The 27,983-nt window shown below is 26.7% G+C and overlaps 4 protein-coding genes and 1 long non-coding RNA gene across 5 annotated transcripts; all 5 read right to left on the bottom strand.

Annotated features, from left to right (window-relative positions):
• Positions 1-9: 9 nt before the first annotated feature.
• Positions 10-9,119, bottom strand: LOC114938759 (uncharacterized). Its single transcript, XM_029312827.2, has 16 exons — positions 9,089-9,119; positions 8,542-8,811; positions 7,798-8,266; positions 7,212-7,311; positions 6,972-7,100; positions 6,613-6,768; positions 6,381-6,424; positions 5,220-5,283; positions 4,205-4,210; positions 4,026-4,116; positions 3,624-3,893; positions 1,980-2,448; positions 1,431-1,530; positions 1,204-1,329; positions 500-655; positions 10-73 (listed from the first exon to the last, which is right to left on the bottom strand). Exons 1-16 carry the CDS (start codon positions 9,117-9,119, stop codon positions 20-22), a joined length of 2,535 nt encoding a protein of 844 aa, XP_029168660.2. The 3' UTR covers positions 10-19.
• Positions 9,120-13,015: 3,896 nt separating this feature from the next.
• LOC114938637 (uncharacterized) lies at positions 13,016-13,785 on the bottom strand. The gene is made up of 3 exons (XR_003821102.1): positions 13,663-13,785; positions 13,308-13,463; positions 13,016-13,104 (listed from the first exon to the last, which is right to left on the bottom strand). It is a non-coding gene; the product is annotated as an uncharacterized LOC114938637 (long non-coding RNA).
• Positions 13,786-14,203: 418 nt separating this feature from the next.
• Positions 14,204-19,725, bottom strand: LOC114938758 (uncharacterized). The gene is made up of 4 exons (XM_085486786.1): positions 19,617-19,725; positions 15,501-15,770; positions 14,750-15,218; positions 14,204-14,219 (listed from the first exon to the last, which is right to left on the bottom strand). Exons 1-4 carry the CDS (start codon positions 19,723-19,725, stop codon positions 14,204-14,206), a joined length of 864 nt encoding a protein of 287 aa, XP_085342912.1.
• Positions 19,726-21,833: 2,108 nt separating this feature from the next.
• On the bottom strand, positions 21,834-23,184 carry LOC114938757 (uncharacterized). Its single transcript, XM_029312824.1, has 3 exons — positions 23,129-23,184; positions 22,588-22,857; positions 21,834-22,306 (listed from the first exon to the last, which is right to left on the bottom strand). Exons 1-3 carry the CDS (start codon positions 23,157-23,159, stop codon positions 21,834-21,836), a joined length of 774 nt encoding a protein of 257 aa, XP_029168657.1. The 5' UTR covers positions 23,160-23,184.
• Positions 23,185-23,910: 726 nt separating this feature from the next.
• On the bottom strand, positions 23,911-27,729 carry LOC146721409 (odorant receptor 10-like). Its single transcript, XM_085486849.1, has 7 exons — positions 27,699-27,729; positions 27,220-27,486; positions 26,418-26,886; positions 25,621-25,720; positions 25,297-25,422; positions 24,900-25,055; positions 23,911-24,016 (listed from the first exon to the last, which is right to left on the bottom strand). Exons 1-7 carry the CDS (start codon positions 27,727-27,729, stop codon positions 23,963-23,965), a joined length of 1,203 nt encoding a protein of 400 aa, XP_085342975.1. The 3' UTR covers positions 23,911-23,962.
• Positions 27,730-27,983: the final 254 nt, after the last annotated feature.

The raw sequence follows: 27,983 nt of genomic DNA, 5'->3' as shown, positions 1-27,983 counted from the left end.
TAGTATATATTATAATCTTTTAATTCCGCATTGCTAGAAGGAAAGATATGTAACCAGCCGAAGTTTTTAATAGCTGAAAATAATACAATATAAAAATTATTATTCAAAAAGAGAAATTTTATGAATGAAATAATTTTTAATGAATGCATATATTAATATTAACTGTATGCTTTTTCATATTTGTTATATCAATTTAATAATTTATTATATTTATTATGCATTAATAGAAAGAAGAATTCTCTCTCTAGATAAAAATTTAATATCAAATTCAATACTAAATTTAATACTGACAATAAAATTGTAACATTAGAAAAAATATTCTGATTAAATGTTTTTTTAAATAACTTATTGTTAGCAGAAGAAATACATCGCTATATTTTTTCTCTTTTTCTTTCAAAAAGATTTAAAGAATAAATATAATTTTTTAATAATTAAATTTTGTTACATTAAAAAAGAAATAGTTAATCTAACAATAAGAGCAAATTATTAAAAATCTTACGCTGACGAATGTAGTCATTGTTAGAGGCAAAACTTTTCCCGCAGTTATGCGAAAAGGTTGCTTGGCTACTGATGTTATTAGAATAAGGTTTCTCGCCTTGTGTGGCTCCAATGTATACCATTCAAGATCGCAAATTGTTCGGTATACAGCATCGCACTTAATAAAAATACAAATATATATATATATATATATATATACACACACACAAAAATATAAATTAATTATATGTGTGCATCTGTAATTATAATCATATTTAAATATGCATATTTATTGTGGATTCTTATCTCGTAAATTATTTTTATAAATTTAGCGTAAAATAAATATTTATTCTAATTTTTCAAATTTTAATGTATTCATTATTATTTTAAAGAAAGCTAGAAATAAATAAAAACTTATTAAACTTTAATAAATTTACCTTATATTTTTATAAAAACGGCTTTATAAAATATATATAAACATATTAAAATATGCAATATTTACAATAATGTGTAAAATAATGTGTAGGAATTAATTAATAATTATTTATCGACAACAAAATTGATCAACACAAAAATCGCAAACATAGCAACTATATACTACATGCAAACAATGGAACTATACATACAATACAAGAAGTATTAACATTTGTGAGAAAATGATTATATTATAAACAATTGTGCAATATGCAATGCTAATTGTGCTATATGTAAGAATACATAATTTACTTGTTCCGTCATTAATTCTGCGCCAAAACAGTAGCAAAATGTTTGCAAAAGTAGAGAGACAACGACAATTGCCATAAAACTTATTTGTGAATAATTTACATTGTGTGAATTTTCATCAGTAATCACCTAAATAATAAATTTTGTTAATTAATAAAAACTAATATAAATTACATACTCAATCATGCTATACAACAATAAAATACATGTTATTAGAACTTACGACTTACAGTAAGCAATAAAAATCCGCATAGGCAAAATACGACAGCAAACTGGAGTATCAATACAAATAATATTAATGTAAATACATTTTCGATATTTTTGGCGTATCTATATAAACGTAAATACGTATAAAAAAGTAATATATTGAAATTCTCAAATTATACATAATAATTATTATATAATATTTTTTATTTTCAATATTGTATTTTTATACATTTTAGCATTTCGTAATAATAATACAGATAAAAAATAATCATCATAGTTTACTACAAATAAAAATAAGAATTTTATCCTACGAAGAGATTTAAAATAACAATTTTAGCAAGAAAAGATTTGATTTTAAATTGCATAAAAAAGAGAAAGAGTGAAAGAAATTTCTGTGATACATATATATAATATATAACCATATATAAGTTAAAAAAATCAGTGTATAAGTTAATAACACATTAGAGAGACAATATTTAAAATAAATTTAAAACAAACTTTAAAAATCCTTCTTCAGAACTTTTTTCTCAAAAATTTTGTATAATTTACATTGTATTGTTAGAAAAATTCACCTGATCAGACGTAAATGAATCATTATATTGCTGCTCAGAACTTTGTTGAAGTCTTTGCTCGAGACCAAGCTGATTATTCGACGCTTAAAGTTCTCCAATTGGCCGCAAATATGAAGAATCATGAGACCCAAAAGGGAATCTATCGACGTGTAAATTATAGCTCCCTGGATGACTGTTATCGCTTGAATGAGAAATGTCAACTCAAATTGTGGACTCCGATCTGTGTCGTAGAAATAATACGTCTGCAGCGGTAATGGTTTGTTCCGATCCGTGAGATTCGTTAAGTTTCTCATTTGTATACCAAAAGAGGGAAGAATAATTAGCGTAATAAATACCATTCCCATCATAAAATATCCGAACATTACGAATATCTGTGCGATTCGTGCTCGTCTTATCATCACATCCCTCTCTGCGGCCACTTTTGACGCTATCCAATCTTCCGCCATCGTGTTTATGAGGGATAACAAAACTTAAAAATATCAAAACAATCAAACCCATAATTTTACAATGCAAAAATATTAAACTAGTAAATATATTGAACTTGCAAAGTAAAAAAACAATTTTCTATACTTTTTAATTTAATTCATTTTGATATGTACAGGGTGTTTCCGATACATACACATCATTATGTCGGATTGCCTATCTGCTTATCGACAGGAACATGCTTTATGAGAAAAAGAAATCGACTTTATTACTTTGTATATGCAGTGAACACTTGTGAAATTGGACCATATAGATAAAATATATATTTAATAATATAGATAAAATAACATATAAGTAAAATTTAATAATCCAATTGTATTAAATTTTACTAAAAATATTTTTTAAATTTATCTTTAATATAATTTTTATCTATAAATATAATAAGTCATATAATAAATTTATAGTAAATATAAAAGTTATATAATAAATTTTTAGTAAATATAATAAGTCATATAATAAATTTATTATAACTTTATTAATATAAATTAATATAATAAATTTATTAATATAGATTTATTATATTAATTATATATAAACTTATTATATTCATAAATTAAATCTATTATATGACTTATATTTACTAAAAATTTATTATATGATTTATGAATATTATATTATATTGATAGATAAAAATTATATTACAGATAAATTGAGAAATATTTTATAGTAAAATTTGATTATTAAATTTTACTTGTGTTATATTATTTATATTAATAAATATATATTTTATCTATATTATCCAATTTCACAAGTGTTCACTGTATATATAGAGTGATAAAGTCGATTTCTTTTTCTTAAAGTTTGCCAACTGATTTAAATAAGTCTTATGATTGTGTTTTATCATTACACTTTTTTAGCGCATAACATTAATGTTAATCAATTTTCTGCTATCATGTTTACAATGAATGAGAAAACTTGGACGTAAGAAAAATATCGAATTACATTAGCAGTTACACTTGTTACATACATATTGAAAAGAAAATGGTATACGTATAATTTATTCCGACAATGCAATACATATATTGTAATAATAATTCATGTACCTACAAATTTTTTGATTTCACAATCCGATGTGTGAATGTAATGATAAGTCAAGCATTATAAAAAAAGATTTTATACTAAAATGTGAAAGCTATACATGTCAAATATTTTTCGACGTACCTGTTTGTTTCCATCGCATAATAACAATTTTAACTGGTAGCACCATTACAGGTAACGTAATTCGGAAATTGTCAACCATCAGTATTAGGTCGCCCCAAACTCGTGTAAGGGCACAGAAAAGCGGAATAAGAGTTCCAAATGTTATCACAATAAAAGTAAAAGCCACGCGAATGTCAGGTCCGAATATTTTCATAGCGTCTTTATTGGTTGTAGGCCATAAACCGACCATGTTTAAATTCATACGGTTTAGTTTAACTGCCCACACAAAATCTAAAAGAATTTTTCTCATATAATAACTGTACAATTTTAATTAAGTAATAAAATGTAACACTAATTTAAAAGATGTTAATAGAAACATGGAACACACTGTAAGTAAAAAAACATACAACACCCGCGTAGTACCTTTATAACCAGAAGATTCCAACATATCCATATCGAAGACTAGATGTGTCGAAGATGGTTTGATCGGTCTCTCCATCCCATAATGAAATAACTATCACGCATGCTCGTGAAATAAATGCAATAACCATTAGTCTTATCGAAGGTATTAAATATTCAAGATGCTACTTTCAGTCGCTTACAGTTCCCTGTTTCACAAAAAAAGCTTTATGACTATAAGAATAATTAAGAACGTCTGCACTTGAGAAGATGAAAAATATATTGCATCGCTATATATCATCAAAGTTGCATTAAAAGTTTTTTATACTTTGTAACGTTCTCTCTACGTGCGTTTAATTTGAAGACATATAATATCACGTAATTGCATGTTACGTAGTGTAAAAAATTCTCTGTACAGAAAAAAACTGCAACAAAAAAAAGAAAGGAAAGACTGCTAAAAATGTATAGAATATCGCTTTACATATTTTACACATGTTTATTGCGAGAACACATTTATTGACGAAATAATGTGAAGTGCAGTGGATGTAGAAAATTGTAAATTAAGTGTCTCTTTTTCTCTCTGTACGAGAAAAATAATATTCAATCTATAATCTTCGTCGGACTATTCTTATAACGTATGATATTTGTAATTCAAACAGGAATAATATAATTTGCAGATTAAAAGAGGTAAATGATATAAATTTTGTTTTCTGTATAACAAATATAATTATTAACACTTTTTAATATTTTTAACAGAAGAAATATATTATTTTATTCTCATTTACTGGAGAATTAAAATATAATATTAATATCCCAAGTAGCAAACTGACGTAATTAATTCGACATCAAAATGACGTCATTTTGACGTTCAATGACGTCAGTTTACTACCTAGGATGTATCACCTATGTATGTTAATACAAATGATACATAAATAATTGATGTTTATAATAGCAAAATAATATACATATATCTCTCTTCTACACACGAGAGATTTTATGAAAAAAGAAATTTTTAACGAAAATATATAACAATTTATAATATTAACCATGTTCATCTCATTTAGCGTCAACAATGAAATATACATACATGCATATAAGTATTAGGATTTTTTCGTACAAATCTTCTCATTCGAAGACCCATTTTCTTTTCCACCTTTCTCTTGGAAAGATATTTCTAAAAATCTGTAAAAGTGCAATTTAAAATATTTGACACATCACTATCAAATACAAAGAGATACGACCTGGTTTCTGCAGCTCGAAAGTTGCGCCTCTGTCGCAAGAACTGACGCAAGTAAGATTCCAATATAATTCTTATAAAAATTTCAACTAGAAATCCTCAAAAATAAAGTTTTTGTAAAACGAGAATTTTATAGAAACACCATGCAAATTTTATAGAAAAAAGAAAGATTAAAAAACCTGTGATACATATATGTGATCATGCTAAATACACGCGCAAACATATAATTCGAGCAAAACTGCAATTAAAAAAAAATATTATTATTAAAATATTTATAATTAAAATTTATTTATAATTAAAATATTTATAATTAAATTATTAAAAAAATATTTATAATTAAAAGCACCATTACATGTTGGTGCGCAAATTTCTTCAATATTTGTTGCAGAGTTATCCACTAATATAACCAACGTTACACATGTGTATAAATGTCAAATTAAGTGGATTACATACCTTATCATTGTATTTAGTGTGTGTGTGTGTGTGTGTCCACATACATAAATATACATTAGAATTTTTTCGCATAAGTCTTTTCATTCTAAGCTCCATTTTTTCTCCACGTTTGCCTTTCGCTTGGAAAGATTAGCTTAAAAATAAAATAACAATTATATAGCAGCAATATAAAAAATACTTAAATAAATCATTATTGAATAAAACAACCTAGCTGCTAGCTGATTTCTGCATCTCAAAACTCGCGTCTCTGTTGCGAAATCTTATGCTAATAATTTTCCATTTGTTGATTTCAAGCAGATTTATCTCACAACGTTGAGATTTGATAAAAAAAAATACAAATAATTGTAATTACTTTTTTAAATAATAATATTGCACATAAACGCATGAACAATAAACAAAAAAGTTTAAACAATATAGATCCACTTTTTTCGCATCAAGAATACAGCAATACACGAATTTCAAATTCTTATCGAAATTTTTATATTTGTCGAAAATATTACATGTATATATATATATATATCTAATACCACACAATAATATCATTTTTAAACATCATACACATCGATTATAAGTAATATACAATTTTACTTTAACAATAACATTAATTAAATTCTCATTTATTTAATTAAATATCTCATGCAAAATGTTCAAAATTATCTAATGCTAAATGTACTGAATTTTAATTCTGCATTGTTAATAGAAGAGATATATATCCGGCCGCTGTTTTTAATAGCTGAAAATAATACATATTATTATTCAAGAAAAGAAATTTTATAAATTTTAATATAAATATTTGATAATATTGATTATAATGCTTTATCATTTATATTTATTATAAATTTTAATATTTAAATAAAGATTAAATTTTATTGGACCCAAAAAAGCATAGCTAAAATAGACGCAAGTTAATAATAAACTTACACTGCAAAAAGTGGACATTGTTAATGGAAAAATTTTTCCAGCAGTAATACAAAAAGGTTTCTCAGTTACTAACATTGGTAGAATAAGGTTTTTCGCCTGGCGTCGCTCCAATTTGTACCATTTAAGATCGCAAATACTACGAAATACCTCGTCGTACTTAAAAAATACACATTATGTACTCACACACACATATATCTATATATATATATATATATATATATATATGTATACATTTTTATTAAATGCAACATGATATACCATATATTATTATATACATGATAGATATAATATAAAACATAAAATTATGTACAAAATGCTATGCAAAGCTAATTGTGTTGTACATATAAAAAGTGACTTACATGTTCTGTTATTAAATCTCCGCCCAAGCAGTAGAGAAAAGTTTGTATAAGTATAAAGATAACACCAACTGCCATGTAACTTAGTTGTGAAATATTTGTCATGTTTATTACATTTCCATCATTAAAGAACTAAATATTTTATATATAATTAATTTAAAAAGTCAGATAAAAATACGATTTATGTGTAAACTACCACATTATCACATGTACATCGATAAAATATGTTTTTATAAAACTTACAGTAAGCAACAAATATCCGCATAAACAAAATGTGATAATAAACTGGAGTACCATTAAAAACATTATTGAGGTAAATATATTTTCAGTATTATTGACATATCTATATAAACATAATATATGGAAAGATGTATATTCAAAATTCTTGAATTGTAATAGTAATAGTTATATATATATATATATATATATATATATATATATATATATATATGATGACGTCCGATCGGACGTTTCGCGTCAAAAGACACACCGGGTTGCCCATTTTTCACTTTAGAGTAGAAGGTCGTATTAGGACTGAAATTTGAAATATAATAATAAAAATGTTGACTAATAAGGAGTTCCGTAAGTGTAATTTTTGTAAAAAAAAAGAACTAATATCAATAATTAAAAAAAGACTAAATAAAAGATATCTATGATAAATAATCACATGTACGCTAAAAGTATAAAAGTAATAACGAAAATAAAACATGAAAGAGACAATGTTTGAGACAGATTTAACATAAAAATTAAAAAAAAATTATTTTCTAGTATTAAAATTTCCTCAGAAAGATTATGCTTTGTTACAAACATTTTTACAATCGAAACTTACCTGATTAGACGTAAATGAGTTATTACGATGCTACTCAGAGTCGTATTAAATTGTTTGCACGGGAGCAAATTAAGCATTTGATTCTTGAAGTTTTCCAATTGACCGCAGATATGAAAAATCATAAATATCAAAAATGTTTGTACCCCAAAATGAATCATTAATGCTTGAAAAAGTGCTATGGCCTGAGTGAGAAATGTCAATTCAAATTGCGGACTCTTATCAGTGTCGTACAAATAATAGGTCTGGAACGGTAATGGCTTGTTCCGATCCGTGAGATTCGATAAATGTCTGAATGGTATGTGAAAATAGGGAATAATGATGACCAAAACGTATCCTAATATTAATGCAATAAATATATAAAATATTAATAATCGAGTAGTCCAAGCACGCTTCATCATTACATCTCTCTCAGCTCTTTGCTTTAGCGATAACCAATCTTCCGCTATCATGTTTATGATAGATGACAGAACTTGCAAATATAAAAAACGCTACATCAATAACATGCATAAAATGTCGAATCACATTAGTAATTCCTTGTTAACTTATCGAAATAAAGTAGTATATATATACCTATATCAAAATTTATTTTAACAATATATTATGATATATTGTGAATAAAATCATATTATTATAATTTGATACGTAGTTATAGTAGATGATAGATTAGTAATGAGTTAAACGCTATCAAAAGCTTTACAAAGAAATAAAATAAGTACCTTAAAATAGAAAAATTTCTAAACATACCTGTTTGTTTCCATCGAAAGATAATAAGTTCTAATAAAATTGTCAGGGGAAATATTGTAATTCGTAAATTGTCTATCATTAGCGTCATATCGCCCGAAACACGTATCAGCGCATGTACCATAGGAATACCAAGGGCAAATGTTAACATAATAAAAGAGAAGCCCACACGAATGTCAGAATCTAGTTTTCCTTTAGTGATTCCATCAGTTTTAGGCCATAAGCCGACGAATTCTAAGCTCAGACGATTTAGTAGAATTGCCCATACGAAATCTTTAAAGACATTTTTTTAAACTTGAATAATAGTTCCAAATTCATAGCGATTGTGAATTTTTATAATAAAGTAATGACTACTCAATGTACGATTATATATATATATATATATATATATATATATATATATATATATGTATGTAATATAATAAATATATTTGTAACACAATTTTAATTTTGAAATGTTTAGCAAAAATTAAAATATTGCAAATTAGAAGTAAAACATATGTATAACGTATATGCTATGAATAAAAAATGTACGAGATAGGCTTCCTACCTCTGTAACGTGAAGATTCCGATGTGTTCATGTCGAAAGTTAACACGTATGTATCAGTTAAAAAAGTGTTGATCGTCGTATTCTTTCCATTTAATAATGAGACGACTGTCACGCATGCTCGCGAAACAAGTGCTATAACCTGCCTCCCCTATCGAAAGATGCATTAAATATTTAAGATGCTACTTTTAGTTGCTAACAAATAGCCTGTTTTGTAACAAAACTTTTCGAGACATGAGGAATAGTTAGAAACATCTGCTTAGAGGCGAAATAAACTGTTTTGCTACAAACTGTTTTGATGAATGTAGTAACTAAATTTTTTTTTCATAGTATGTAACGTTCCACGAACGCGCGTTTAATTTGAAAAAATGGCATGTAATTACATGTTATGTAGTGAAAAAAAAATTTCTGTACAGCAAAAACTGTAGCAAAAAAAAGAAAGGGTATAGAATAAAGAAGATAAAAAAACTTGTTGGACATTTCACATTTGCTATAAATAGAAATATGTATAATGTGGGCTTATACCTTTGTAACCTGAAGATTACGATTGGTCCACGTCGAATGTTCACGCGTACATGTTGAAGAAATGTTGACCATCGTACACTTCCCATCGTATATATAATAAAATAACTGTCACGCATGCCCTTGAAAAGGGTGCAATAGCCTGGCTGCTTCGTCAAAAAATGCATTAAATATTGAAGATGTTACTTACAGTTGCTAACGAGTTGCCTGTGTCATAAAAAAACTTTATGACCATCGCAGAGAAGGAACGAACATCTGTTTTTATAAGGCGAGAAGAATATTGTGACACTAAGTATCGTCGAATTTGAATTAAAAGTTTTTCCTACTGCAGTGTAACATGCATTTCATTTGAAGATACAGTGGTAATAGTTTAGATAGAAATTTTTAGTATAGCAAAAAGTTGCAGCAAAGAAAAAAGAAAAAGTTACAATGAAGGAGGTATAGATTGTCGCATTTACTTTTACGTGTTTCACATGTATGGTGCAAGAACACATTATTGATGTCATCGAAATAAATGCAGGTAGGTAATTTTTTAAATTAAGTTTAGTTTCTTCTTTCTCTATACGAGAAAATAATGTTATTTCAATCTATAGTTTTTATCGGACTATTTTTATAACACAATTTGTAATCTTCAAATTAAAATAACATTATTTACAGTAAACGAGGTAAAATAAAAATTAATTTTTTGTATAAGAAATATTAATTAATAAAATTTGTAGTAATTTTAAGAAAAGATAGAAAGTAATATATTCTTTCTTCTTATTCTTCTTTATTGGAATTAATGTAATATTAGTATATGTTATATACCAGCTCGATATTTTAAATCTTTTCGAAAAAAGGCATGCACAGTCGATTATCGCAAATATTGTTGCTACTAATCGCGATTCTGATTCATTATCTCGATTAATATGGTGTGTTATATTAATAGCATCAAGCAACTGTTATCATGAGATTTAACAGTTGTAAAATAAAGAGTTTGACAATTGTATAATAAAAAGTAAAACCAATATTATAATTAAATTTGATAACAAAACTGAGTTTGGTTTATGAGTTGACACAATTACTTTGATATGTAACTTTCTACCGCATTAACAAATCTCCTTATAAATACTAAATTTAAGTAGCATATATATATATATATATATATATATATATAATATAATATATATATATATATATATAAAAGATATATATACATATATATATAAAACATTTAAAATATCGAGCTGGTACGTAAAATATACTAATATTACATTAATTCCAATAAAGAAGAATAAGAAGAAATAATATATATCTTTCTATCTCTTCTTAAAATTACTACAAATTATATATATATATATATATATATATATCATTTCGCTTAATCTAACCAAATATAATTACACATGTAAAGCGAATAAGTTATATTATTCTTTCATAATAAAATCTCAAACATTGCAGCGCATGCATGCAAAAATTATTATTGCATAAAAATTCATATTTAATCTTTAACAGAAAATAAGAACACAGAAATAAAATTTACTACAGGAATCTTTTTTGATTAAATATCTATGTTTTTATTAGACTTGCGCGAGACTTTATACCCCATATATCTGTCACACTGCGCGGCTCGCGCAAAACTGATTCTCGTTCGAGGTATCGCGAGCGCGTAACCGAGGTCACGTGGTCATTGGTCACCTGACACTGGTCACGTGACCACTGGTCATTTGACTATCGGTTTCACGTTCGCGATACCTCGCACGAGTATTAGTTTCGCGCGAGCCGCGCACCGTAATGGATGTATGAGATGTATTAATTTGATCACTTGATTACTTTCGCGCGAACCATGCTGCGTAGCGGACGTATACAGACGCGCGAATCTAATGGAAGCGCACATTTTTTAATCGAAAGTCTTGTAGAGAATTATATTTTCTGTTTTCTGTTAAAATTTATATATTGAATTTTTATGAAACACGTAATTAACAAATATGTTTCTATGCTTGCGTTGCAATAATAATTTTATACATGCGTCGTAATTTTTAAAGTTTTATTACTAAAAAATAATATAACTTCGCTTCGCGCACGTAATTATATTCAATTAAATTAAACAAAATGAGAAAAAATATACAAAGAGATACCTTTATAGTAGTTTATTTATATTTTCATTTATTTATTATCTATATTTTTATTTTTATAAGGGACATCTATACAAAATAGTTCTTAAACAATAAAATATAAATTCGGCAAATTAGAATTATGTACATAATAAAAATTTGGCGAATTAAAATTATGGTCATAGCATTAAGCAACTGCTATTGCAAAGATTAACAATTTGACAGTTGTAAAATAAATAATAGAAACAATATTAAAAGCGCGTACGAAGGTCGCGCTTGTGTAGGCCAATATTGCTTGAAAAACAATATATAAATAGTCTATGATTTTAATAGCACACAAATAAAATATATTTTTATTCAAGAGAAGACATTTTACAAGAAAATGAATAATTTTTAACGAAAATATATGATAATTTTAACTGTATTATTTCAGTTATATTAAAATAATTTTTTTATATACGTAAATAGAGCAAAGCTATTTTTTTTCTATTTAAAAGTTTAATTTTTCTACTAATCTATTTATTGTTAAAACATAATTATTCGAGCAAAAATGCAATTAAAGAAGAAAAGTATAAAAGGCATCACATTTCATGTCCAAAATTGATCTATTGATTGCACAGACATATATACATATATATCTACAAATATTACACATATAATAAATACTGCCAAAATAAATGGATTATCAAGAAGAAAGCAATACACGAATTTCAAATTCTTATCGAGATTCTTATATTTGTCGAAAATATTACATGTATATATAGGGTGTTCCATAATTCGCGAATCACCTTTCATGGGCAGATAGAACGTGTTAAACTGAATAGAAAAGTCCTGTATCATTTTGCGATATTCGCAATAATTATTGAGTTATTAACTAAAATATCTAAACGAATGAGCGGGTAGAAAGCGATAGGCCGGACTCATTGTCAGTGTGCATGTCGGATGACTTATTTGTTATATGCCGCTTAGTATCAAAAGTATCATCTTACTTTTCGGCGCCACTACATTGGTCGCCGCTCGCCGCCTCTTGATCAAATAATGAATTCTACCTGCTTATTTGTTTAGATATTTTAATAAATAACTCAATAATTATTGCGAATATCGCAAAATGATACATGAATTTTCTATTCAGTTTAACACGCTCTATCTGCCCATGAAAGGTGATTCGCGAATTATGGGACACCTTGTATATCCAATACCACACAATAATATCATTTTTTAAACATCAGACATTGATCATAAGTAATAAACAATTTTACTTTAACAATAACATCAATTAAATTCTCATTTATTTAATTAAATATTTCATGCTAAGTGTTCAAAATTATCTAATGCTAAATGTACTGAATTTTAATTCTGCATTGTTAGTAGAAGAGATATATATCCGGCCGCTGTTTTTAATAGCTGAAAATAATACATACTATTTTTCAAGAAAAGAAATTTTATGAATTTTAATATAAATATTTGATAATATTGATTATAATGCTTTATCATTTATATTTATTATAAATTTAATCTATAAAATTAATCTATATTTAAATATAGATTAAGTTTATTGGACCCAAAAAAACATAGCTAAAATAGACGCAAGTTAATAATAAACTTACACTGCAAAAAGTGGACATTGTTAGTGGAAACATTTTTCCTGCAGTGATGCAAAAAGGTTTCTCAGTTACTAACATTGGTAGAATAAGGTTTCTTGCCTGGCGTCGCTCCAATATGTACCACTTAAGATCGCAAATAGTACGGTATACCTCGTCGTACTTATTATTACGTACGCACACACACACACACATATATATATATATATATATATATATATATATATATATGTATACATTTTATTAAGTGCAACATGATTTAGCATATATTGATATGTACATGATAGATTTATTATGAAACAAAATTATGTACACAATACTATGCAATGCTAATTATGTTGTATATGAATATGTGACTTACATGTACTGCTATTAAATCTCCGCCCAAGCAATAGAGAAAGATTTGTGCAAGTACCAAGAAAACAGCAGTTCCCATGAAACTTATTTGAGAAATATTGGCCATATTTATTATATTTCCATCACTAATTAACTAAATTATATACAATTAATTAAAAAAGTCAAATAGAGATATAATGAATTATACATAAACAATCATATGTACGTCTATAAAATATATTCTTATAAAACTTACAGTAAGCAATAAATATCCGTATAAACAAAATGTGATATAAAACTGGAGTACCATTAAAAACATTATTGAGGTAAATATATTTTCAGTATTATTGACATATCTATATAAACATAATATATGGAGAGATTTTGTATTAAAAATTCTCAAATTGGAATAGTAATAGTTATATATATATATATATATATTTATACAAGAGCGGCCACAGAATTTTTCATAGGGACAGGGCATTTCACTTCCACATTAATTGAAAAAAAAATAAAAAAATTTATGCTTTGATATTTTTACAAATATTATTAGTATTAAAGTATTCTCACGACAAGGTAAATCTAAATCGAAAAAAGATTTTTGTTTTTTTTCAGCGTTTTTAACAATTTTTTAAATATTCTATTTTCCATGGGGAGAGTGGTAAAGTGTTCCTTTTGCCCTCATCCCCCAATGCCTTACGCGAGACCGCCCATGTATATATCATATTTTTTATTTATTTTTGTAATGCATTGCTTCCCAAAATTGTATTTTGACATTTTTTAATTATAATACAGAGGTAAATAATCCTCGAATTTTATAGTTCAATAAAAATCATAATAAAAAGGTTGATTAATAAGGAGTCTCATATAAGTGTAATTTTTGTAAAAAAGGAACCAATATCAAAATAATTAAAAAAAAACTAAATAAAAGTGATATATATGATAAATAATCACATGTACGCTAAAAGTATAGGAGTAATAACAAAAATAAAACAAGACAATGTTTAAGACAGATTTAACATTTAAAAATTAAACAAAAATTATTTTCCAGTATTAAAATTTCCTCAGAGAGATTATGCTTACTTACAAACATTGTTACAATCGAAACTTACCTGATTAGACGTAAATGAGTCATTACGATGCTACTCAAAGCCGTATTGAATTCTTTGGATGAGAGTAAATTAAAAATTTGATTCTTCAAGTTTTCCAGTTGACCGCAGATATGAAAAATCATAAATACCAAAAATGTGTGTACCCCATAATGAATCATTAACACTTGAAAAAGTGCTATGGCCTGGGTGAAAAATGTCAATTCAAATTGCGGACTCTTATCAGTGTCGTACAAATAATAGGTCTGGAACGGTAATGGCTTGTTCCGATCTGTGAGATTTGTTAATGGTCCGAGTGGTATGTCAAAATAGGGAATAATGATGACTAAAACGTATGCTAATATAAGTGTAATAAATAAAGATAACATGAATAATCGAGTAGTCGAAGCACGCTTCATCATTACATCTCTCTCAGCTCTTTGCTTTAGCGATAACCAATCCTCCGCTATCATGTTTATGATAGATGACACAACTTGCAAATATAAAAAACGCTATATCGATAAATTGCAAAAAAATGTCGAATTACACATTAGCAATTACTTGTTAAATTAACAAAAAAATATATATATATACCTATCAAAATTTATTCTAACAATATATTGTGATATATTGTGAATGAAATCGTATACATTTCTTTAATTATTATTATAATTTGATACGTAGTTTTAGTAGATGTAATATGAGTTGAACGCTATCAAAAGCTTTATAAAGAAATAAAATAAGTACTTTAAAACAAAAAAATTTCTAAACATACCTGTTTGTTTCCATCGAAATATAATAAGTTCTAATAAAATTGTCAGGATAACTATTGTAAATCGTAAATTGTCTATCATTAGCGCCATATTTCCCGAAACACGTATCAGCGCATGTACCATAGGAATAAGAAGGGCAAATGTTAACATAATAAAAGAGAAACCCACACGAATGTCAGAATCTAGTTTTCCTTTTCTGACTCCGTCAGTTTTAGGCCATAAACCGAGGAATTCTAAGCTCAGACGATTTAGTAGAGTTGCCCATAGGAAATCTTTAAATCAAATTTTTTAAATTTGAATAATAATTACAAAATGTAGATATTGCTACTTTTGAAAATAGTAATGATAATGCAATGTACGATTCTATATGTACATACATTAACATAATGTATATATATACATACATATATATATATATATATATATATATATATATATATTTGTATCACAATTTTAATTATAAAATATTTTGTAAAAATTAAAATATTGCAAATTTATAAATAGAAAATGTGTATAACGCATATGCTATAAATAAAAATGTATGAGATAAATTTCATACCTTTGAAATTTGAAGATTTCGATGTGTTCATGTCAAAGGTCAACACGTATATGTTGAAATAGTGTTGATCGTCGTATTCTTTCCATCTAATAAAAGGATGACTGTCACGCATGCTCGCGAAACAAGTTCTATAACGTACCTTTCCCATCGAAAGATGCATTAAATATTCAAGATGCTACTTTCAGTTGCTAACAATTAGCCTGTTTTGTAACAAAACTTTTCGAGACATGAGGAATAGTTAGAAACATCTGCTTAGAGGCGACGGGAAATAAACTGTTTTGCTACAAACTGTTTCGATGAATGTAGCAACTAAATTTTTTTTTCATAGTATGTAACGTTCCACGAACGCGCGTTTAATTTGAAAAAATGGCATGTAATTACATGTTATGTAGTGAAAAAAAATTTCTGTACAGCAAAATCTATAGCTAAAAAAAAGAAAGGGTATAGAATAAAGAAGATAAAAAAACTTGTTGGACATTTCACATTTGCTATAAATAGAAATATGTATAATGTGGGCTTATACCTTTGTAACCTGAAGATTCCAATTGGTCCACGTCGAATGTTCACACGTACATGTTGAAGAGGTGTTGACCATCGTACTCTTCCCATCGTATATATAATAAAATAACTGTCACGCATGCCCTTGAAAAGGGTGCAATAGCCTAGCTGCTTCGTCAAAAAACGCATTAAATATTGAAGATGTTACTTGCAGTTGCTAACAAGTTGCCTGTGTCATAACAAAACTTTATGACCATCGCAGAGAAGGAACGAACATCTGTTTTTATAAGGCGGGAAGAATATTGTGACACTAATAAGTATCGTCGAATTCGAATTAAAAGTTTTTCCTACTGCAGTGTAACATGCATTTCATTTGAAGATACAATGGTAATAATTTGGAAAGAAATTTTTAGTATAGCAAAAAGTTGCAGCAAAAAAAAAAGAAAAAGTTACAATGAAGGAGGTATAGAATGTCGCATTTACTTTTACGTGTTTTACATGTATGGAGCAAGAACACATTATTGATGTCATCGAAATAAGTGCAGGTAGGTAATTTTTTAAATTAAGTTTAGTTTCTTCTTTCTCTATACGAGAAAATAATGTTATTTCAATCTATAGTTTTTATCGGACTATTTTTATAACACAATTTGTAATCTTCAAATTAAAATAACATTATTTACAGTAAACAAGGTAAAATAAAAATTAATTTTTTGTATGAGAAATATTAATTATTAAAATTTGTAGTAATTTTAAGAAGAGATAGAAAGTAATATATTCTTTCTTCTTATTCTTCTCTATAATTAATGTAATATTAGTATATGTTATATACCAGCTCGATATTTTAAATCTTTTCGAAAAGAGGCATGCACAGTCGATTATCGCAAATATTGTTGTTACTAATCGCGATTCTGATTCATTATCTCGATTAATATGATGTGTTATATTAATAGCATCAAGCAACTGTCATCATGAGATTTAATAGTTGTAAAATAAAGAGTTTGACAGTTGTATAATAAAAAGTAAAAACAATATTATAATTACACTTGATAACAAAACTGAGTTTGATTTATGAGTTGACACAATTACTTTAATATGTAACTTTCTACCGTATTAACAAATCTCCTTATAAATACTAAATTTATGTAGCATATATATATATATATATATATTTATATCATTTTGTTTAATCTAACCAAATATAATTACGCATGCAAAGCGAATAAGTTATATTATTCTTTCATAATAAAATCTCAAAAATTGCAGCGCATGCATGCAAAAATTATTATTGCATAAAAATTCATATTTAATCTTTAACAGAAAATAAGAACACAGAAATAAAATTTACTACAAGAATCTTTTGTGATCAAATATCTATGCTTTTATTAGACTTGCGCGAGACTTTATACCCCATATATCTGTCACACTGCGCGGCTCGCGCGAAACTGATTCTCGTTCGAGGTATCGCGAGCGCGTAACCGAGGTCACGTGGTCACTGGTCATATGACACTTGTAACGTGCCCAGTGGTTATGTGACCATCGGTTCCACGCTCGCAATACCCCGCACGAGTTTAGTTTCGCGCGAGCCGCGCACCGTAATGGATGTATGAGATGTATTAATTTGATCACTTGATTACTTTCGCGCGAACCATGCTGCGTAGCGGACGTATACAGACGCGCGAATCTAATGGAAGCGCACATATTTTGATCGAAAGTCTTGTAGAGAATTATATTTTCTGTTTTCTGTTAAAATTTATATATTGAATTTTTATGAAACACGTAATTAACAAATATGGTTCTATGCATGCGTTGCAATAATAATTTTATACATGCGTCGCAATTTTTAAAGTTTTATTACTAAAAAAATAATCTAACTTTGCTTCGCGCACGTAATTATATTTAATTAAATTAAACAAAATGAGAAAAAATATACAAAGAGATACCCCTTATAGTAGTTTTTTTATATTTTCATTTATTTATTATCTATATTTTTATTTTTCTAAGAACATCTATACAAAATAGTTCTTAAACAATAAAATATAAATAAAGTATTATACATATAAAAGGCTAATAAGAGCAGAAGTAATATTACGGTTATAAAAAAAACTAATTTATTACATTTAATCAATATATACTAATAGAAACAATAAAGTTTAAATTAATATAAAAATATAAAAATAAACTCGAAAGTTAAAACAAATGGAAAAGCGAACGTTTTGATCCAATTTTTCGGATCTTCTTCAGCGCAGTACACAAAGCAAATTAAAATCACAAAAATCTAAAGTTCATGTTTAACGTATAAAAGTCTAATAAACATATTTAAACGCGGTTACATCAATAAACGAAATAAAACATAGTAAGATTAACACTAAGATGATTCTCACTATATAAAATATAAATTCGGCAAATTAGAATTATGTACATAATAAAAATTTGGCGAATTAAAATTATGGTCATAGCATTAAGCAACTGTTATTGCGAAGATTAACAATTTGACAGTTGTAAAATAAATAATAGAAACAATATTAAAGGCGCGTACGAAGGTCGCGCTTGTGTAGGCTAGTATTGCTTGAAAAACAATATATAAATAGTCGATGATTTTAATAGCACACAAATAAAATATATTTTTATTCAAGAGGAGACATTTTACAAGAAAATGAATAATTTTTAACGAAAATATATGATAATTTTAACTGTATTATTTCAGTTATATTAAAATAATTTTTTTATATACGTAAATAGAGCAAAGCTATTTTTTTTCTATTTAAAAGTTTAATTTTTCTACTAATCTATTTATTGTTAAAACATAATTATTCGATCAAAAATGCAATTAAAGAAGAAAAGTATAAAAGGCATCACATTTCATGTCCAAAATTGGTCTATTGAGTGCACAGACATATATACACATATATATCTACAAATATTACACATATAATAAATACTACCAAAATAAATGGATTATCAAAAAGAAAGCAATACACGAATTTCAAATTCTCATCGAAATTCTTATATTTGTCGAAAATATTACATGTATATACAGGGTGTTCCATAATTTGCGAATCACCTTTCATGGGCAGATAGAGCGTGTTAAACTGAATAGAAATGTCCGGGTAGAAGTAGCGGGTAGAAAGCGATAGGCCGGACTCATTGTCAGTGTGCATGTCGGATGACATATTTGTTATATGCCGCTTAGTATCAAAAGTATCATCTTACTTTTCGGCGCCACTACATTGGTCGCCGCTCGCCGCCTCTCGATCAAATAATGATTTCTACCTGCTTATTCGTTTAGATATTTTAATAAATAACTCATTAATTATTGCGAATATCGCAAAATGATACATGAATTTTCTATTCAGTTTAACACGCTCTATCTGCCCATGAAAGGTGATTCGCGAATTATGGGACACCTTGTATATCCAATACCACACAATAATATCATTTTTTAAACATCAGACATTGATCATAAGTAATAAACAATTTTACTTTAACAATAACATCAATTAAATTCTCATTTATTTAATTAAATATTTCATGCTAAGTGTTCAAAATTATCTAATGCTAAATGTACTGAATTTTAATTCTGCATTGTTAGTAGAAGAGATATATATCCGGCCGCTGTTTTTAATAGCTGAAAATAATACATATTATTATTCAAGAAAAGAAATTTTATGAATTTTAATAAAAATATTTGATAATATTGATTATAATGCTTTATCAATTATATTTATTATAAATTTTAATATTTAAATAGAGATTAAATTTTATTGGACCCAAAAAAGCATAGCTAAAATAGACGCAAGTTATTAATAAACTTACACTGCAAAAAGTGGACATTGTTAGTGGAAACATTTTTCCTGCAGTAATGCAAAAAGGTTTCTCAGTTACTAACATTGGTAGAATAAGGTTTCTTGCCTGGCGTCGCTCCCATGTGTACCATTTAAGATTGCAAATAGTACGGTATACCTCGTCGTACTTATTATTACGTACGCACATACACACACACACACACACACACATATATATATATATATATATATATATATATATATATATATGTATACACTTTATTAAGTGCAACATGATTTAACATATATTAATATGTACATGACAGATTTATTATGAAACAAAATTACGTACACAATACTATGCAATGCTAATTATGTTGTACATATGAATATGTGACTTACGTGTACTGTTATTAAATCTCCGCCCAAGCAACAGAGAAAGATTTGTACAAGTACCAAGACAACAATAAGTCCTATGAAACTTATTTGAGAAATATTGGCCATATTTATTACATTTCCATCACGAATTAACTAAATTTTTTATATACAATTAATTAAAAGAGTCAAATAGAGATATAATGAATTATATATATGTAAACAATCATATGTACGTCTATAAAATATGTTCTTATAAAACTTACAGTAAGCAATAAATATCCGCATAAACAAAATGTGATATAAAACTGGAGTACCATTAAAAACATTATTAAGGTAAATATATTTTCAGTATTATTGACATATCTATATAAACATAATATATGGTAAGATTTTGTATTAAAAATTCTCAAATTGTGTAATAGTAATAGTTATATATATATATATATATATTTATACAAGAGCGGCCACAGAATTTTTCATAGGGACAGGGCATTTCACTTCCACATTAATTGAAAAAAAAATAAAAAAATTTATGCTTTGATATTTTTACAAATATTATTAGTATTAAAGTATTCTCACGACAAGGTAAATCTAAATCGAAAAAAGATTTTTGTTTTTTTTCAGCGTTTTTAACAATTTTTAAATATTCTATTTTCCATGGGGAGAGTGGTAAAGTGTTCCTTTTGCCCTCATCCCCCAATGCCTTACGCGAGACCGCCCATGTATATATCATATTTTTTATTTATTTTTGTAATGCATTGCGTCCCAAAATTGTATTTTGACATTTTTTAATAATAATACAGAGGTAAATAATTCTCGAATTTTATTGTTCAATAAAAGTCATAATAAAAAGGTTGACTAATAAGAAGTTTCATAAGTGTAATTTTTGTAAAAAAAGAACCACTATCAATAATTTAAAAAAGACTAAATAAAAGCGATATATATGATAAATAATCACATGTACGTTAAAAGTATAGGAGTAATAACAAAAATAAAACATAAAAGAGACAATGTTTAAGACAGATTTAACATTTAAAAATTAAACAAAAATTATTTTCCACTATTAAAATTTCCTTAGAGAGATTATGCTTACTTACAAACATTGTTACAATCGAAACTCACATGATTAGACGTAAATGAGTCATTACGATGCTACTCAAAGCCGTATTGAATTCTTTGGATGAGAGTAAATTAAAAATTTGATTCTTGAAGTTTTCCAGTTGACCGCAGATATGAAAAATCATAAATACCAAAAATGTGTGTACCCCATAATGAATCATTAACGCTTGAAAAAGTGCTATGGCCTGGATGAAAAATGTCAATTCAAATTGCGGACTCTTATCAGTGTCGTACAAATAATAGGTCTGGAACGGTAATAGCTTGTTCTGATCTGTGAGATTTGTTAATGGTCTGAGTGGTATGTCAAAATAGGTAGTAACGATAACTAAAACGTATGCTAATATAAATGTAATAAATAAAGATAACATGAATAATCGAGTATTCGAAGCACGCTTCCTCATTACATCTCTCTCAGCTCTTTGCTTTAGCGATAACCAATCCTCCGCTATCATGTTTATGATAGATGACAGGACTTGGAAATATAAAAAACGCCATATCGATAAATTGCAAAAAGATGTCGAATTACACATTAACAATTACTTGTTAAATTAACAAAAAAAAATATATACCTATCAAAATTTATTCTAACAATATATTGTGATATAATGTGAATGAAATCGTATACATTTCTTTAATTATTATTATAATTTGATACGTAGTTATAGTAGATGTAATAATATGAGTTGAACGCTATCAAAAGCTTTACAAAGAAATAAAATAAGTACTTTAAAACAAAAAAATTTCTAAACATACCTGTTTGTTTCCATCGAAATATAATAAGTTCTAATAAAATTGTCAGGATAACTATTGTAAATCGTAAATTGTCTATCATTAGCGCCATATTTCCCGAAACACGTATCAGCGCATGTACCATAGGAATAACAAGGGCAAATGTTAACATAATAAAAGAGAAACCCACACGAATGTCAGAATCTAGTTTTCCTTTAGTGATTCCATCAGTTTTAGGCCATAAGCCGACAAATTCTAAGCTCAGACGATTTAGTAGAGTTGCCCATAGGAAATCTTTAAATCAAATTTTTTTAATTTGAATAATAATTACAAAATGTAGATTGTGATACTTTTGAAAATAGTAATGATAATGCAATGTACGATTCTATATGTACATACATTAACATAATATATATATATATATATATATATATATATATATATATTTGTATCACAATTTTAATTATAAAATATTTTGTAAAAATTGAAATATTGCAAATTTATAAATAGGAAATGTGTATAACGTATATGCTATGAATAAAAATGTATGAGATAAATTTCATACCTCTGAAATTTGAAGATTCCGATGTGTTCATGTCGAAGGTCAACACGTATGTACCTATATGTTGAAATAATGTTGATCGTCGTATTCTTTCCATCTATTAAAAAGATGACTGTCACGCATGCTCGCAAAACAAGTGCTATAACGTACCTTCCCCATCGAAAGGTGCATTAAATATTTAAGATGCTACTTTCAGTTGCTAACAAGTTTCCTGTTTTGTAACAAAACTCTATAACCATAAGAATAGTTACGAACATCTGTTATTATGAAGCGGTATATTTTGTCTCTATACTTCTATCGTCGAACTTGCATTAAAAGTTTTTTTTACTTTGTAACGTTTCATGAACATGCGTTTAATTTGAAGATACAGTAGCATGTAATTGCACGTTACGCAGTGGAAAATGTTTTCTGTGCAGCAAAAAGTTGTAGCAAAAAAGAAATAAAAGGCCACAATAAAGAAGATATAAAATGTGTTGCCTTTACGTATGTTTGGTTCAAGAGCACATATATTGTACGTTGCAGTTTAAGTGCATTAAGTGCATTTGTGGATTAGGAAATTTTAAATTAAGAGTATTATTTTATTCTGTACAAAAAATGGTATTCAAATATAGACTAAAAGGGACTATTCTTATTACAATAATAATTATAATATTCAAACATGAATAATATTCTACGTAAAAGAGAGAACATTGAAGTAAATAGTATAATTTTATTCTATAATGTAGGTAATTATTTTTTTTATTAATAATTTTAACTAGAGGAAAATAAATTTTGTCTCTCGTATTCTCATTTATTTGAATTAATGTAATACTATTATGTAATATCAGTTTAATTTCTCTAATGCTGCATTGTCAATAAAAAGGATATATAACCAGCCGATGTTTTTACTAGCTGAAAATAAAAATATCTTTACTCAGATTTTTTCACAAAACTATAAAGTAAAATTTTTAAAACATAATTTTAAAATAATTTTATTATAATTATAAGATAGTAAAATTTTATTATTAATAATAATTTTTTGTCTAATAAAGTTTATATACATATACATATGTCTGTGTACAAGAATGGTTTACATATAATGTTAGTATACAAAAAAAAATTCAGACATATGGCTTATAAAAATCAGACATGTAGAAAATAAGCAATTTTTTCTTAAACTTTTCTTAAATTAATTTGTATGTTTGTTTTAATCTACTTGCTGTAACTTTCATTATTTTATTTGGATTGTCTTTAGCAGACCATTGACAAAATAATTAGAAAATTTATTGTAATTGATTCTCATATGTTCTGATGTTTCCAGTAAGTCTTCCAGTGATGAAAATAAGCGCGAAAAAGAACCAGGAATAAAAAACGTACGTCATTATGTTGACAAAATATAAAACAGTTATAATTTTCGGAATAAGAATCAAGGCGCACCTAGTTTTTTCATTATTATTTTATCAGTTGATCTTTTGAAAATGATTCAACAAAATTCATTCATATATTAATTAAAGAAGATTTTTAGAAATGTTTTCTATTTGCTACGTCTGCTTTTCATCAATTCATTTTCTGCCTTAATTTTTTATATTTAAATATTAAATCCTTTTTATTATTTGTTTTAAGGAATATTTTTTAATATTTGTCAGCGGCAGTGAGAGGAAATATGTCCAGTGCATTTATTTATTACTCCATTTTAATGATAAATATGATTAATAATTATATTTTATTACATATAGATATATAAAAGAGAGGGAAGAGAGATTGTAGTTAAATTAGAAATTATTAATAAACTTACGCTGCAAAAAGTAGTCATGGTTAGTGGAACAATCTTTCCTGCAGTAATACGAAAAGGTTCTTGAATTCGTACCAATAATATAATGAGATTTCTGGCTTGTCTAGAATCCCATTTGTACCACTCAAGATCGTATACAGTACGATATATTGTTTCACACTTAACAAAAAAATAATATACCCATATTATTTGAAAATATCGACCACTTTTATAAATACTAAGAAAAATTAAATAAAATTATATATAAAATAACAAAACAGTGACGTAAACTAATTTTTTTATTAATATATAAATATGCTTACTATATTTATTACAAAAAAATGCGTATAAGCTTTGAAATTATAAATAAATATATCTACATATTTATGTATATACATATACATATAAAGTTGTAACTTACTTGTTCTGTTAGTAGCTCTCCAACATAGCAATAGAATAACATTTCCACAAAAAAAGCTATGACAACAATTATCATGTAGTATAGTTCTGAGACATTTTCAACATTTATCTTACCACCCTTAATCACCTGAATAATATCTTACTAATTAATAAAAATCAAGAAAAAAAGATAAGATAAAATAAAGTAGATAATAATAATAATAATAATTATACACATATAAATGCACACACAATGCAAACTGCACAAACTGTAAATTTTAATCTTAATAAAAGTTCAAAATACATTTAATACTGTTAATATGTAATTTATATTACCAAAACTTACAATAAGCAACATAAATCCGGCTAAGCAAAATGCAACGGCAAAATATATAATCGAGAAGAACATCATCAAAGTGAAAATATCTTCGATGTTATTGAAATACCTCAAACATAGAACATATTTGAAAAGCTATTATATTAAAACTAAAAAAATTATACATTTAGAATATAATACAAAAATACAGATTAAAATTATACAGTGTCTATAAATAAAATATACAACTTTATAAAATACGGTACGAATATTATATTAATGTGTGGATAATTTTTACGAGTTACGAGTGTATTGAAAATTAAAATAATAATCAATTTTGACAAATTTTGTTCAAAAAATTGTATTATAGAACGAAAAATACGGTACGAATATTATATTAATGTGTGGATAATTTTTACGAGTTATGAGTGTATTGAAAATTAAAATAATAATCAATTTTGACAAATTTTGTTCAAAAAATGGTAATATAATTCGATATAATTTAATTTAATAATTTTAAATGTGAGCAATGATATGAAATCTGAATTTTTGCAAATAAGGCATTTTTAATATCATTTTATATAAAAAAAAAAGAAAAAAATTTTTTATTTATATAATAGTGATATACATTGCATCTGTGTAATCATCAAATACCATATATTGTATGATTGGATCGCATAATAAGAAGAAAGTTGTGTATCTATGAAAGTAAATCTATGAAAATTAAAATATTTAAATTCTAAATTAAAATCCTAATAGTATGTCAACTTTGTCAAAATTTTCGTTAAATTTGTGAAATTTTATTCTGTCACAATTAAAACCCACACCTGATAAGTCGTAAATGAGTCACTACGTTGTTACTCAAAGCTTTATTAAACCCCTCGCCCCCGACCAAATTGACTAATCTGTGTCTGAAGTTCTCTAATTGACCACAGATATGATAGATCATGAATCCAAGTAAAGTAAGTACCGACGTGTAAGTTATCATAATCTGAAACGTCCCTATGACATGAATAAAGTATGTTATCTCGTACTGCGGACTCTTATCCGTGTCGTAGAAATAATCAGTCTGAAGCGGTAGTATTTTTTCGTGTCTGGTGACATTTTTTTGATGTCTGAATGAGAGGCCGAAACAAGGAAAAACGACGAGCCCGGTGAATATGCTTATCGCCAGAATTTGTGCACTTATTACAATCAGATTAGAGATGTGCATATATTTCATCATTACATTCCTCTCTGCGTCTAGACTCACTGTCATCCAATCTTCTTTAATCATGTTTATGACCGATGAAATCACTTGGACAATATAACGATAGCAATAATATATAAAATAATTATACAATTTATATTTAATTTATTGTTACTTATTAATTTATAAATCGCGAAGATAATCACACAGAAAAATAAACACATTAAAATTTTAATTTAATTCAACATATATTTATGTTGCGAGAATAAATTATAAATATATGTGATTTTTAATATTTTAGTGATACTATATAATTAATCTTGATAATAATATTATTTTCAATGAATGATTATAGTAATAAATTATTAAATGCGATATTAGAATTCAAAGAAATAAAATCTATAGTTCTAATTCTACATAAAATATATTCGCATACATACCTGATTGCTTCCACCGCAAGATAATAAGTTTTAAGAAAACTATCAGAAAAGGTATTGAGATTCGTAAATTGTCTATTACAAGCTCCATATCGCTCCAAATATACGTAAACTCACATAAAAGAGGAATATATATAAATAATAATACAATGAAAGTAAAACCCATCCGAATGTCAGAACTGAATATTCTGTTAGCAACTCCATCAATTTTTGGCCATAAGCCGATCAATTCTAAGCTCAGTCGGTATATTTTAACTGTCTGCACAAAATCTTTAAGCAAGAATTTTATTTAAAAAACTTGAATAGTATACATTTTTATGTAAATTGTAAATCACAAAAAAATAATAAAAATACATATAATATATGTATGTATAGAGGTATTATATTGTACAATATAACACTAACTTTGAAGCACATTGAAAATTTAATGTATTTACATATAAATGAGAAATGTATGACACATATAGGTTTACAATTAGTACCTTTGTAACCTGAAGATTTTGATATGTCCATATCGAAGGTTAACGAGTATATGTTGAATAGTTGTTGATCATATTCTTCCCATTCTGAAATAACTACGACGCATGCTCGTAAAACAAGTACAATAACCTGGCTGCCCATCGAAGGATGCGTTAAATATTCAAGATGCTTTCAGTTGCTAACACGTTGCCTGCTTTGTAACAAAACTTTAAAGACATGAGAATAGTTACATCTGTTTTTGAGAAGGCGGGAAATAAACTGTTTCGCTACAAACTGTTTCGTCGAAC

Source organism: Nylanderia fulva, unplaced genomic scaffold (assembly GCF_048542155.1).
Source record: "Nylanderia fulva isolate GAGA-0341 unplaced genomic scaffold, ASM4854215v1 Scaffold48, whole genome shotgun sequence".
Lineage (NCBI taxonomy): Eukaryota > Metazoa > Arthropoda > Insecta > Hymenoptera > Formicidae > Nylanderia > Nylanderia fulva.
Note: the sequence above shows the minus strand (reverse complement) of the source record. Positions and strands in the feature narration are given on the sequence as shown.